Here is an 11,990-nt window from a genome sequence, read left to right as displayed (position 1 = left end):
AACATGTTGACTATCTTCCTTATCTATGCCCCTCATTATTTTATAGACCTCTAAAAGGTCACCCTTAAGTTTCCTACGCACCAGGGAAAGAAGTCCCAGTCTATCCAGCCTCTCCTTATAACTCAAACCATCAAGTCCGGTAGCATCCTAGTAAATCTTTTCTGCACTCTTTCTAGTTTAATAATATTCTTTCTATAATAGTGGGACCAGAACTGTACACAGTATTCCGAGTGTGGCCTTACCAATGTCTTGTACAACTTCAACAAGACGTCCCAACTCCTGTATTCAATATTCTGACCAATGAAACCAAGCATGCTGAATGCCTTCTTCACCACTCTGTCCACTTGTGACTCCACTTTTAAGGAGCTATGAACATGTATCCCGAGATCTCTTTGTTCTGTAACTCTCCCCAATGCCCTACCATTAACTGAGTAAGTCCTGCCCTGGTTCAATCTATCAAAATGCATCACCTCGCATTTATCTAAATTAAACTCCATCTGCCATTCGTCAGCCCACTGGCCCAATTGATCAAGATCCCGTTGCAATCTGAGATAACCTTCTTCACTGTCCATTATGCCACCAATCTTGGTGTCATCTACAAACTTACTAACCATACCTCCTAAATTCTCATCCAAATCATTAATATAAAAGAAGTCAAGAGTGTTCAACAGTTGGGAGAAGTTTGGGAAACTCTGCTTTATTTTATCTCTCCAAGTTCTTTCTACCAAAAAGAGTCACTTCACAACATATGTAAATAGAAATTCTATTTTAATAAGTCATTCAAAATGAACATGAGCAAAGTTTCTCATTTCTGACATCATGCTACATCTGACAAATGCTCATAGCATTCCAATGAAATCTTCCTCTGAGGAGCAAGTTGCTGCTGATTTCATCTCATGAACTTGGTTTTTACAATCTGGTATGTTTTGACAAATCAATTTGTGCGCTACAAATTCCCAGAAACATCAATGTTAGATTATCTGAATTTAGGTACATTTAAAGAATAAATATTGGACAACAATCTCCTTCAGATCGGTAGGGCTAAAACAAAACATCTGTGTGCCATACAGGAATGTGAAAGTATGTTATGGAAGATGATTAGTTTAAATGTTTATGGTGCCAAGAGGCTTTAGTGAGAGCAAATAGAGGATCAGGAAATATTGACAGTGGCCCTGGGGAACCCAAGCTGAACATCAGTGAGCAGGTTATTACTGAGTAACTGCCAATTGATAGCACTTCCTGGGATGAAGGGATTATCTACTGAGGAAAGGTTGGAGCTGCATCCATTGGAGTTTAGAAGAATGAACAATAACTTTGCTGAAACATATAAGACCTTGAGGGGACTTGACAGGGTGGATGCTGAAAAGATGTTTTCCCTTATGAGAGAGCATAATCCAGGGTACACAGTTTCAAAATAAGGAGTTGCTTGTTTAAGATAAAGTTGAAGAGAGAGTTTTTTCTCAGAACTTTTTTGGTCTATGGAATTCCCTTCCCCAGAGAACAGTGTCAATAACACCTCCCGTCACTTTGCTAATGATGAGAGGAGGCTGTTAAGGTGGTACTAGGCTGGATTGGATTTGTTCTGCTTTCTGTGGACAGGACATATCTGGCAATTTTCTACATTGTTGGGTAGATGCCAATGTTGTAGCTGTACAAAAACAGCTGTTAATCCCTTTCATTGTTTCAGTTCTGAGACGATATCATACACATTAATCTTTGCTGCTTGTACACAGATTGTTCCATTTCTATTTCTGTTTATTGTGCTACTTAGTTTCTAAACAAACTATAAAGGTAGGTAATAATGCAGCATAATAATGCTGAAGCTACAAATGCTGCAGAGATTAGGCCGACGATCTGTGCTGCAAGCATTCGGACTGAAGTTTGATCTGGAGCAAGGAAAAGAAAGGAAATAGTTAATCAAATAACAAAAGATTTCATTGCAATATTACATGTACTGAAATTGTGGGTGACCTGAAGCCTCCATTCCCTCTGTTTCCATCTGACAGTGTAGGAAGGAACAAGATTATTATGGAGAAGGTAATCAATAATTAAGGGAATACCAACATAGAACATAGAACAGTACAGCACAGAACGGGCCCTTCGGCCCACGATGTTGTGCCGAGCTTTATCTGAAACCAAGATCAAGCTATCCCACTCCCTATCATCCTGGTGTGCTCCATGTGCCTATCCAATAACCGCTTAAATGTTCCTAAAGTGTCTGACTCCACTATCACTGCAGGCAGTCCATTCCACACCCCAACCACTCTCTGAGTAAAGAACCTACCTCTGATATCCTTCCTATATCTCCCACCACGAACCCTATAGTTATGCCCCCTTGTAATAGCTCCATCCACCCGAGGAAATAGTCTTTGAACATTCACTCTATCTATTCCCTTCATCATTTTGTAAACCTCTATTAAGTCTCCCCTCAGCCTCCTCCGCTCCAGAGAGAACAGCCCTAGCTCCCTCAACCTTTCCTCATAAGACCTACCCTCCAAACCAGGCAGCATCCTGGTAAATCTCCTCTGCACTCTTTCCAGCGCTTCCACATCCTTCTTATAGTGAGGTGACCAGAACTGCACACAATATTCCAAATGTGGTCTCACCAAGGTCCTGTACAGTTGCAGCATAACCCCACGGCTCTTAAACTCCAACTCCCTGTTAATAAACGCTAACACACTATAGGCCTTCTTCACAGCTCTATCCACTTGAGTGGCAACATTTAGAGATCTGTGGATATGGACCCCAAGATCTCTCTGTTCCTCCACAGTCTTCAGAACCCTAACTTTGACCCTGTAATCCACATTTAAATTAGTCCTACCAAAATGAATCACCTCACATTTATCAGGGTTAAACTCCATTTGCCATTTTTCAGCCCAGCTTTGCATCCTATCTATGTCTCTTTGCAGCCTACAACAGCCCTCCACCTCATCCACTACTCCACCAATCTTGGTGTCATCAGCAAATTTACTGATCCACCCTTCAGCCCCCTCCTCTAAGTCATTAATAAAAATCACAAAGAGCAGAGGACCAAGCACTGATCCCTGTGGCACTCCGCTAGCAACCTGCCTCCAATCCGAAAATTTTCCATCCACCACCACCCTCTGTCTTCGATCAGACAGCCAGTTACCTATCCAATCGGCCAACTTTCCCTCTATCCCACACCTCCTCACTTTCATCATAAGCCAACCATGGGGGACCTTATCAAACGCCTTACTAAAATCCATGTATATGACATCAACTGCCCTACCTTCATCAACACACTTAGTTACCTCCTCAAAAAATTCTATCAAATTTGTGAGGCACGACTTGCCCTTCGCGAATCCGTGCTGACTATCCCGGATTAATCCGCATCTTTCTAAATGGTCGTAAATCCCATCCCTAAGGACCTTTTCCATCAATTTACCAACCACCGAAGTAAGACTAACCGGTCTATAATTACCAGGGTCATTTCTATTCCCTTTCTTAAACAGAGGAACAACATTCGCCATTCTCCAGTCCTCTGGCACCATCCCCGTGGACAGCGAGGACCCAAGGATCAAAGCCAAAGGCTCTGCAATCTCATCCCTTGCCTCCCAAAGAATCCTAGGATACATTTCATCAGGCCCAGGGGACTTATCGACCTTCAGTTTATTCAAAACTGCCAAGACATCCTCCCTCCGAACATCTATTTCCTCCAGCCTATTAGCCTGTAACACCTTCTCTTCCTCAAAAACATGGCCCCTCTCCTTGGTGAACACTGAAGAAAAGTATTCATTCATCACCTCGCCTATCTCTACTGACTCCATACACAAGTTCCCACTACTGTCCTTGACCGGCCCTAACCTCACCCTGGTCATTCTTTTATTCCTCACATAAGAATAAAGAGCCTTGGGGTTTTCCTTGATCTGACCCGCCAAGGACTTCTCATGTCCCCTCCTCGCTCTCCTCAGCCCCTTTTTCAGCTCATTCCTTGCTAACTTGTAACCCTCAATCGAGCCATCTGAATATTGTTTCCTCATCCCTACATAAGCTTCCCTCTTCCTTTTCACAAGACATTCCACCTCTTTCGTGAACCATGGTTCCCTCACTCGGCCATTTCCTCCCTGCCTGACAGGGACATACCCATCAAGGACACCCAGTATTTGTTCCTCGAAAAAGTTCCACTTTTCATTAGTTCCTTTCCCTGACAGTTTCTGTTCCCAACTTATGCCCCCTAATTTTTGCCTAATCGCATCATAATTACCTCTCCCCCAATTATAAACCTTGCCCTGCCGTACGGCCCTATCCCTCTCCATTGCAATAATGAAAGACACCGAATTGTGGTCACTATCTCCAAAGTGCTCTCCCACAACCAAATCTAACACTTGGCCCGGTTCATTTCCCAGTACCAAATCCAATGTGGCCTCACCTCTTGTCGGCCTATCCACATATTGTGTCAGGAATCCCTCCTGCACACACTGCACAAAAACTGCCCCATCCAAACTATTCAACCTACACGGGTTCCAATCAATATTTGGAAAGTTAAAGTCCCCCATGACAACTACCCTGTGACCCCCACACCTATCCATAATCTGCTTAGCAATTTCTTCCTCCACATCTCTATTACTATTTGGGGGCCTATAGTAAACTCCTAACAACGTGACCGCTCCTTTCCTATTTCTAACCTCAGCCCATATTACCTCAGTGTGCAGACCCCCCTCGAAGTGCCTTTCCGCAGCCGTTAAACTATCCTTGATTAACAATGCCACTCCTCCACCTCTTTTACCAGCTTCCCTCCACTTAGTGAAACATCTATACCCCAGAACGTCCAACAACCATTCCTGTCCTTGTTCTACCCACGTCTCCGTAATGGCCACAACATCGTAGTCCCAAGTACCAATCCACACTCCAAGTTCATCTACCTTGTTCCAGATGCTCCTTGCATTGAAGTAGACACACTTCAACCCACCTTCCTGTCTACCGGTACCCACCCTTGACGCTGATACCTTCCCCAATACCTCACCACCCTCACTGACTTCTGGACCAAAATACCCCTCACCAAGTGAGGGGTATGCTGTTTACACTCTTAATAGGACATAGTGAGGGCAAACATAGCCCTTACTCACTGAACAGTTAGTCCTGCAGACACATTTTTACAATACATTAAGATAAATATCAATGCTATTGGGCTCCAAGGACCATGACTTTTCATCAAAGTAAATACTGATAAAAGGCTCGCTTCTCACTGCAATGGCTGAGCCTAACAGCAGCCAGTTCAGGGAGCTGCAAGCCTCTGATTGGATGAGCTACATTATCACATTCGAATTTTACACATCAGGTTGGGCCACTGTGAAACCCCTGCATATATCCAATAGAATCCCAAGGTTCTGTGGAATTCAGTTTGGGAACCCTGGTCTAAAGTGCCTGTGGATGGCAGGTTGGCAGGTATCTTCAAACAAAGTAAAGGAATTAAGAAAGAAACAAGAAATTAAGCCAGCAAAAAAAAGAAAACAGGGACAGATTGTGATCTGAAATTGTTGAACTTAATCTCGAGTTCAGGAGGCTGTAGAGTGCCCAGTCAACAGATAAAGTGCCATTCTTCGAGCTTGCATTGAGCTTCATTCAAACACTGTAGTGGGCAAAGGACAGAGTAGGAGCAAGGTGGAGAATTGGATTGACATGCTTGTGGACTCAACTTGGATGTTTTGCAAAGGGCTCACCCAGTCTGTGTTTTCCCTCCTCAATGTCGTGGAAGCCACATCATGAGCAGTGAATATAGTATACCACATTGGAAGAAGCACTAGTATATTGGTATTTTACACAGGAGGAGTGTTTGTGGCCTTGAATGGTGAGATGAGAGGAGGTAAAAGGGCAGATGTTGCAGGTTCTGTGCTTGCATGGAAAGATGAGGTGGAGGGCTGTTGTAGGCTGCAAAGAGACATAGATAGGATGCAAAGCTGGGCTGAAAAATGGCAAATGGAGTTTAACCCTGATAAATGTGAGGTGATTCATTTTGGTAGGACTAATTTAAATGTGGATTACAGGGTCAAAGGTAGGGTTCTGAAAACTGTGGAGGAACAGAGAGATCTTGGGGTCCATATCCACAGATCTCTAAAGGTTGCCACTCAAGTGGATAGAGCTGTGAAGAAGGCCTATAGTGTGTTAGCTTTTATTAACAGGGGGTTGGAGCTTAAGAGCCGTGGGGTTATGCTGCAACTGTACAGGACCTTGGTGAGACCACATTTGGAATATTGTGTGCAGTTCTGGTCACCTCACTATAAGAAGGATGTGGAAGCGCTGGAAAGAGTGCAGAGGAGATTTACCAGGATGCTGCCTGGTTTGGAGGGTAGGTCTTATGAGGAAAGGTTGAGGGAGCTAGGGCTGTTCTCTCTGGAGCGGAGGAGGCTGAGGGGAGACTTAATAGAGGTTTATAAAATGATGAAGGGGATCGATAGAGTGAACATTCAAAGACTATTTCCTCGGGTGGATGGAGCTATTACAAGGGGGCATAACTATAGCATTCGTGTTGGGAGATATAGGAAGGATATCAGAGGTAGGTTCTTTACGTAGAGAGTGGTTGGGGTGTGGAATGGACTGCCTGCAGTGATAGTGGAGTCAGACACTTTAGGAACATTTAAGTGGTTATTGGATAGGCACATGGAGCACACCAGGATGATAGGGAGTGGGATAGCTTGATCTTGGTTTCAGATAAAGCTCGGCACAACATCGTGGGCCGAAGGGCCTGTTCTGTGCCGTACTGTTCTATGTTCTATGTCTTAGGAAAGGGAGGGAGTATTGTGCTGAGTGCTTACTGCATTTTTTGTTTTTAATTCATATATCCAACATTCTCAGTATTTTGTTTTTAATCTATGTTGCTTCCTCCATTCCCTCCCTGTGGTCCAGTGCTCAGCACTATGCACAATAGTTGAGGTGCAGTAGGTTACTGCTTTATATAAGCTGCCTAGCAAGTCCCTGGGTGTGTTGCTTTGTGTCTCCAACTACCCACGTTGCGATTAAACTGGACTTTCCATCACTGCACTTTATTCTGAAGTTTTATGGAGTTTGCCAATATCACCACTCTCATCCCCCTGATTCTTCTGTGCTGTTTCCAGCAGACTGTTCCTATTTATTTTGTCTTTGTTTCACTCACTCAGATTTTTGAATTTGCATTTTTAATTAAAGGAGACCTATTCCTGCCATCTGCTTTGCCTCACTCTTATCCACCTTCTCCCTCACTTTGGACCTGGTTTGGAGCTTTGAAGATTTACTTTCCCTGCAGTTTCCACCTTAAGAAGTCTCACAACACCAGGTTAAAGTCCAACAGGTTTATTTGGTAGGAAATACCATAAGCTTTCGGAGCACAGCTCCTTCGTCAGATGGAGTGGTCTCTGTTCTCAAACAGTGCAAACAGACACAGAAATCAAGTTACAGAATACTGATTAGAATGCAAATCTCTACAGCCAGCCAGGTCTTAAATGTACAGACAATGTGGGTGGAGGGAGCATTCAACACAGGTTAAAGAGATGTGTATTGTCTCCAGACAGACACATTATCAGTAACCCCCACAGCTTGCCTCCTGGACTTGCAGAATTTCACCAGCTGTCCTGTCTGGAGACAATACACATCTCTTTAACCTGTGTTGAATGCTCCCTCCACCCACATTGTCTGTACATTTAAGACCTGGCTGGCTGTAGAGATTTGTATTCTAATCAGTATTCTGTAACTTGATTTCTGTGTCTGTTTGCACTGTTTGAGAACAGATATCCACTCCATCTGACGAAGGAGCTGTGCTCCGAAAGCTTATGGTATTTGCTACCAAATAAACCTGTTGGACTTTAATCTGGTGTTGTGAGACTTCTTACTTGTGCTTACCCCAGTCCAACACCGGCATCTCCACATCGTTTCCACCTTGACCAGAGCATTGGTTTAGCCTATCAGCAGCCAGTGCAGGGAAAAACAAGTCTCAGGTTGGATGAGCAGCTCTATAGCATTTTACAGTGCCGGAATTTTATTGGTGGTTCAATGCCCAGTTGACCTTGCTCCCTCACCAGGACAAATTGCAGATCTCTAGCCTGATTTCTTTCTCGACAAACCTGATACTTAGCTTATTCCCTGACAGGAAAACAAATACATTACTATATACGTGAGTGAACTTACAGTGAGTTTGCAGAGTCACAGAGGAGTTTGCGATTCGTTTTCTGTTGCTAGAACCCAAATCCACTTCGGCCAAGCAGGTGTACACCTGTCCATCATCTGACACACTTGCAGTGAAACTGAAGACATTCCTCAATCTTTTATCTTCATCTGGATAACCTTGTTCTCCTGTGGAATTGCTCTGAACAATCTCACTCCCCCTCAGCCATGTGAGTATGAGTTTATTGTTTGGATAGACCCTCGGACCAATGCACTCCAGACTATATGCTCTGTTAACTTCCAGCACTTCCGGAGGTGAAGTAATGTTTACCTCTCGATCTGTTAATAGAGAATCATTGAAATAAAGGTCAGTATTTCACCACACCGCCCACTGGTGGAATTTCCTGGTCCTACCAAAGTCAAAGGAGTTTTGAATGGCTTTTACAGCCCTGCCCCGCCTCGATGTGTCTGTAAAATTCCGTACACAGTGTATGAATCAGTCACATCTGGCTGCCCTTATTCCAGGAATACATTGGCATCCATTCTGCACTGATCAACAATTAGCAGCAAGTATGTTAAGCTTTATCAACCTATTGCAAACGTCTAACCAATCAGCAGTGAGATTTTCCCCTATGCTCATCCTCTAATACATATAAAATGACATTTATGCTAGCTCAACCACATTCATTGGATGGATAACAACAGTATACTCAAAGACCTCCATGGATTGACCATTCAGTCACAAGCTCCTGGACATCCAAACCTCTGCTACAAGAACCCCTGCAAGTGAGATATGAAAATGGTGAAGCTGACCCGAAATCTGATAGGTTCTGGTTCTCACTGAAAACTTTCCCCTGACACCAGCTTCCTTTAATGCCGGGTAATCAACTATGTTAGAACAAGAGTTTTCACTTACTGTATACCGTGACCACCATTTTCTCCTCCTTCAGCTGAGAACTCTCCGATTTACAGGTCACAGTGCATGGTGCTGCAAAATCCCATGTGTGGACAGTCGGGAAATAGTCTGTGAACCAATTACTGCCATTTGTTCTGTGAAGCTGTGTCCCTGGTTTATATTCCACATTGATTATTGGGTCTGTACATGTGGTAGTACAGTTCACCTCTAAAGAATCTCCAAATTCCACAGCTGAGGGGTTTGTGTTGATCCTGATCTCAAATCCAGTTACAATAGCTGCCAAGGAAACAAATTATGTTAAATCCAGGGACATGGAGCCAATTGAAGGAAGGAACTATTGAGAGTAACTCCCTGATGCAATAGCTCATTTGTACAACAGAATTCTTTGAATTAATGGTCTAGGTTCAAGTACAAACCACTTACTGATGATTTTGCTGATGCCTCAGTAAAAATAATTAATTTATTACTTCGAAGCCGTTGCTTCGAAGAAGTTGCTCTGGTTCTTAGTTTTCTTTGAATCTTTGCTGTTTATGAATTGTACAATTATATTAGTCAGCTTAAACAAATGTAGGGAGGAAGAACAGACAGAAGAAGAAAGAAACAAGAGGTTCATAGAAAGATAGGGATAAACAGGAGGATAAAGATAGAGAGAAAAATAGAAGAAAAAAGATGTATAGAAAAGAAAAACAGAGCAGAGAGAGAAATAGAACTAATAAATGAAGGAACATTTAAGGTTGGGAGAGAGAAGGAGATGAGAAAATGGTGTGGAACAAGAGACAGAAAAGGAAGAGGGACAAAAAAGATAGAGGAGAGGGATTAAAGAGAGGAGAGAGTGGAGCAAGTGAGATATTTGGGAGACAAATTAAGAGAGACTAAATTGGCTACAGACATGAAAAGGGACAATGGGGAAATGCGAGAGGACTGAGATAAACAGGAGGGGAAGGAGAAAAACAGTAGAAAGGGAAAAATGGGAAAGGGACTAGACAGCGAAGGAACAGGGAGAATTATTCCACTCTGACATTTCACTACTCACATTAACTATTCCAGGGCTGTCTGAATAAGGGTGGCTGTTAGTTTGAGACAGAAGGGAATGGTTCCCTTTTACCAAGCATGAACATATACTGAACACACAGAAGATTAGTATTCAAACTCTTACAAACCTTGGAATTTAACTTTTTAGTTGGGGCAACAATTTGCTGTTACGCTGTTCCTACAACGCTGATACTTACTTTGGATCCAAAAAGCCAGTACTGCAGGAACAATGTAGCTATAGACTGCTCCCTTATGCATTGTTGCAGGAATAGGAAAAATGGATGGTTCAATTTCACAAATCATCCCAGACAGTATCAGGCTGCTTCAGAGATGTGCAGCAGTGTAACCATGAGAATGTAACTGAAGATTTCAACACGCCCAACATTTTGTGGGAGGGTGGTGTGCTGATTGTGTGCTGTATATTTGATAGCAACATTTTTATGTTATCTACAAGTCTCACCCTTTGGTCCTTCAATGTGTACTAGATTACACTACCTAAAAACAGCCAGGAAGGATGAATAAAAAATCCAAAAGTTCAACGTGAACAGTAATCTACTGACATGTAGACATCAAATTTCTTTAGGCATTTTCTTGGCCATACTTCTCCTGATCAATGTCTACACGTTTCTATCTTAATTTCTTTCTGATTTCAAAGATCATAGGTCTCCAGCTCAACAGGTTCTTTTGGCCCCGTGTTTAGAAATTTAGAAACTTGAAAGATGAAACACGCAGTTCATGACATCAAAAAAATGTTGGCAATCTCTCAATAGTTCAGACATTGCTTTGTGGAAATTGAAAACCTGGAGTATGGCACAGAAAGGTTGGAAGCAAACTTTCAAAGAGCTATAAAGTGGGACCTCAAAGGTAGTAATCTCAGCATTGCTACCAGTGCCACATGCTTGTTCGAGTAGCAATGCCAAAGTGTAAAGCATATTTATAGTGTCACAAATTACATTGCAATGAAGTTACTGTGAAACTCCCCTAGTCGTCACACTCCGGCGCCTATTCGGACACACTGAGGATAGCTAAGATGAAGATGTGGCTTGAGGGATGGTGCAAGAGGGAGGGATTCAAATTCCTGGGACATTGGAACCGGTTCTGGGGGAGGTGGGACCAGTACAAATCGGATGGTCTGCGTCTGGACAGGATCAGAGCCAATGTCCTAGGGGGAATGTTTGCTAGTGCTGTTGGGGAGGGTTTAAACTAATATGGCAGGGGGATGGGAACCGATGCAGGAAGTCAGAAGGAAGTAAAGTAGAGGACAGAAACAAAAGTAAGGGGAAAAGTGGAAGGCAGAGAAATCAAAAACAAACATCAAAAAGGACCTCATTACATCATAATTCCAACAGGGCAATAATTACCAAAAAATCAAGCCTGAAGGCTGTGTGTCTGAATGCGAGGAGCATTTGTAATAAGGTGGATGAATTAACTGTGCAGACAATCATTGACGGATATGATGTAATTGGGATCACAGAGACCCGGCTCCAGGGTGACCAAGGATGGGTACTCAATAATAACTTAGAGGTGGGGAGGGCTATAAACAAGCAAATAATGGATGCGTGCAAAAGTGGAACGGCAATTATCATGGGGGATTTTAACCTACATATTGATTGGTCGACTCAAATTGGACGTGGAGGGCTTGAGGAAGAGTTCTTGGAATGCTGTCGGGATTGTTTCATTGAACAGTATGTTACAGAACCTACGAGAGAGCGAGCTATCTTGGATCTGGTTCTGTGCAATGAGACAGGTAGGATTAAGGATCTTCTTGTGAAGGATCCTCTTGGGATGAGTGATCATAATATGGTGGAATTTCTGATACAGATGGAGGGTGAGAAAGTAGGGTCCCAAACCAGTGTCCTCTGCTTGAACAGAGGGGAGTACGATAGGATGAGGGTGGAATTGGCTAATGTAGACTGGGCGAGCAGACTGGTAGGTAGGACAGCTGAGG

At 43.1% G+C, this 11,990-nt stretch overlaps 1 protein-coding gene across 1 annotated transcript; it reads right to left on the bottom strand.

Moving 5' to 3' along the window:
* Window positions 1–677: 677 nt before the first annotated feature.
* Window positions 678–10,404, bottom strand: LOC144507729 (intercellular adhesion molecule 2-like). Its single transcript, XM_078234981.1, has 4 exons — window positions 10,240–10,404; window positions 9,011–9,286; window positions 8,119–8,433; window positions 678–1,886 (listed from the first exon to the last, which is right to left on the bottom strand). Exons 1-4 carry the CDS (start codon window positions 10,343–10,345, stop codon window positions 1,768–1,770), a joined length of 816 nt encoding a protein of 271 aa, XP_078091107.1. The 5' UTR covers window positions 10,346–10,404; the 3' UTR covers window positions 678–1,767.
* Window positions 10,405–11,990: the final 1,586 nt, after the last annotated feature.

The sequence above is a fragment of the Mustelus asterias genome, chromosome 19, assembly GCF_964213995.1.
Source record: "Mustelus asterias chromosome 19, sMusAst1.hap1.1, whole genome shotgun sequence".
Classification (NCBI taxonomy): domain Eukaryota; kingdom Metazoa; phylum Chordata; class Chondrichthyes; order Carcharhiniformes; family Triakidae; genus Mustelus; species Mustelus asterias.
This window is presented reverse-complemented; position numbering and strand designations above follow the sequence as displayed.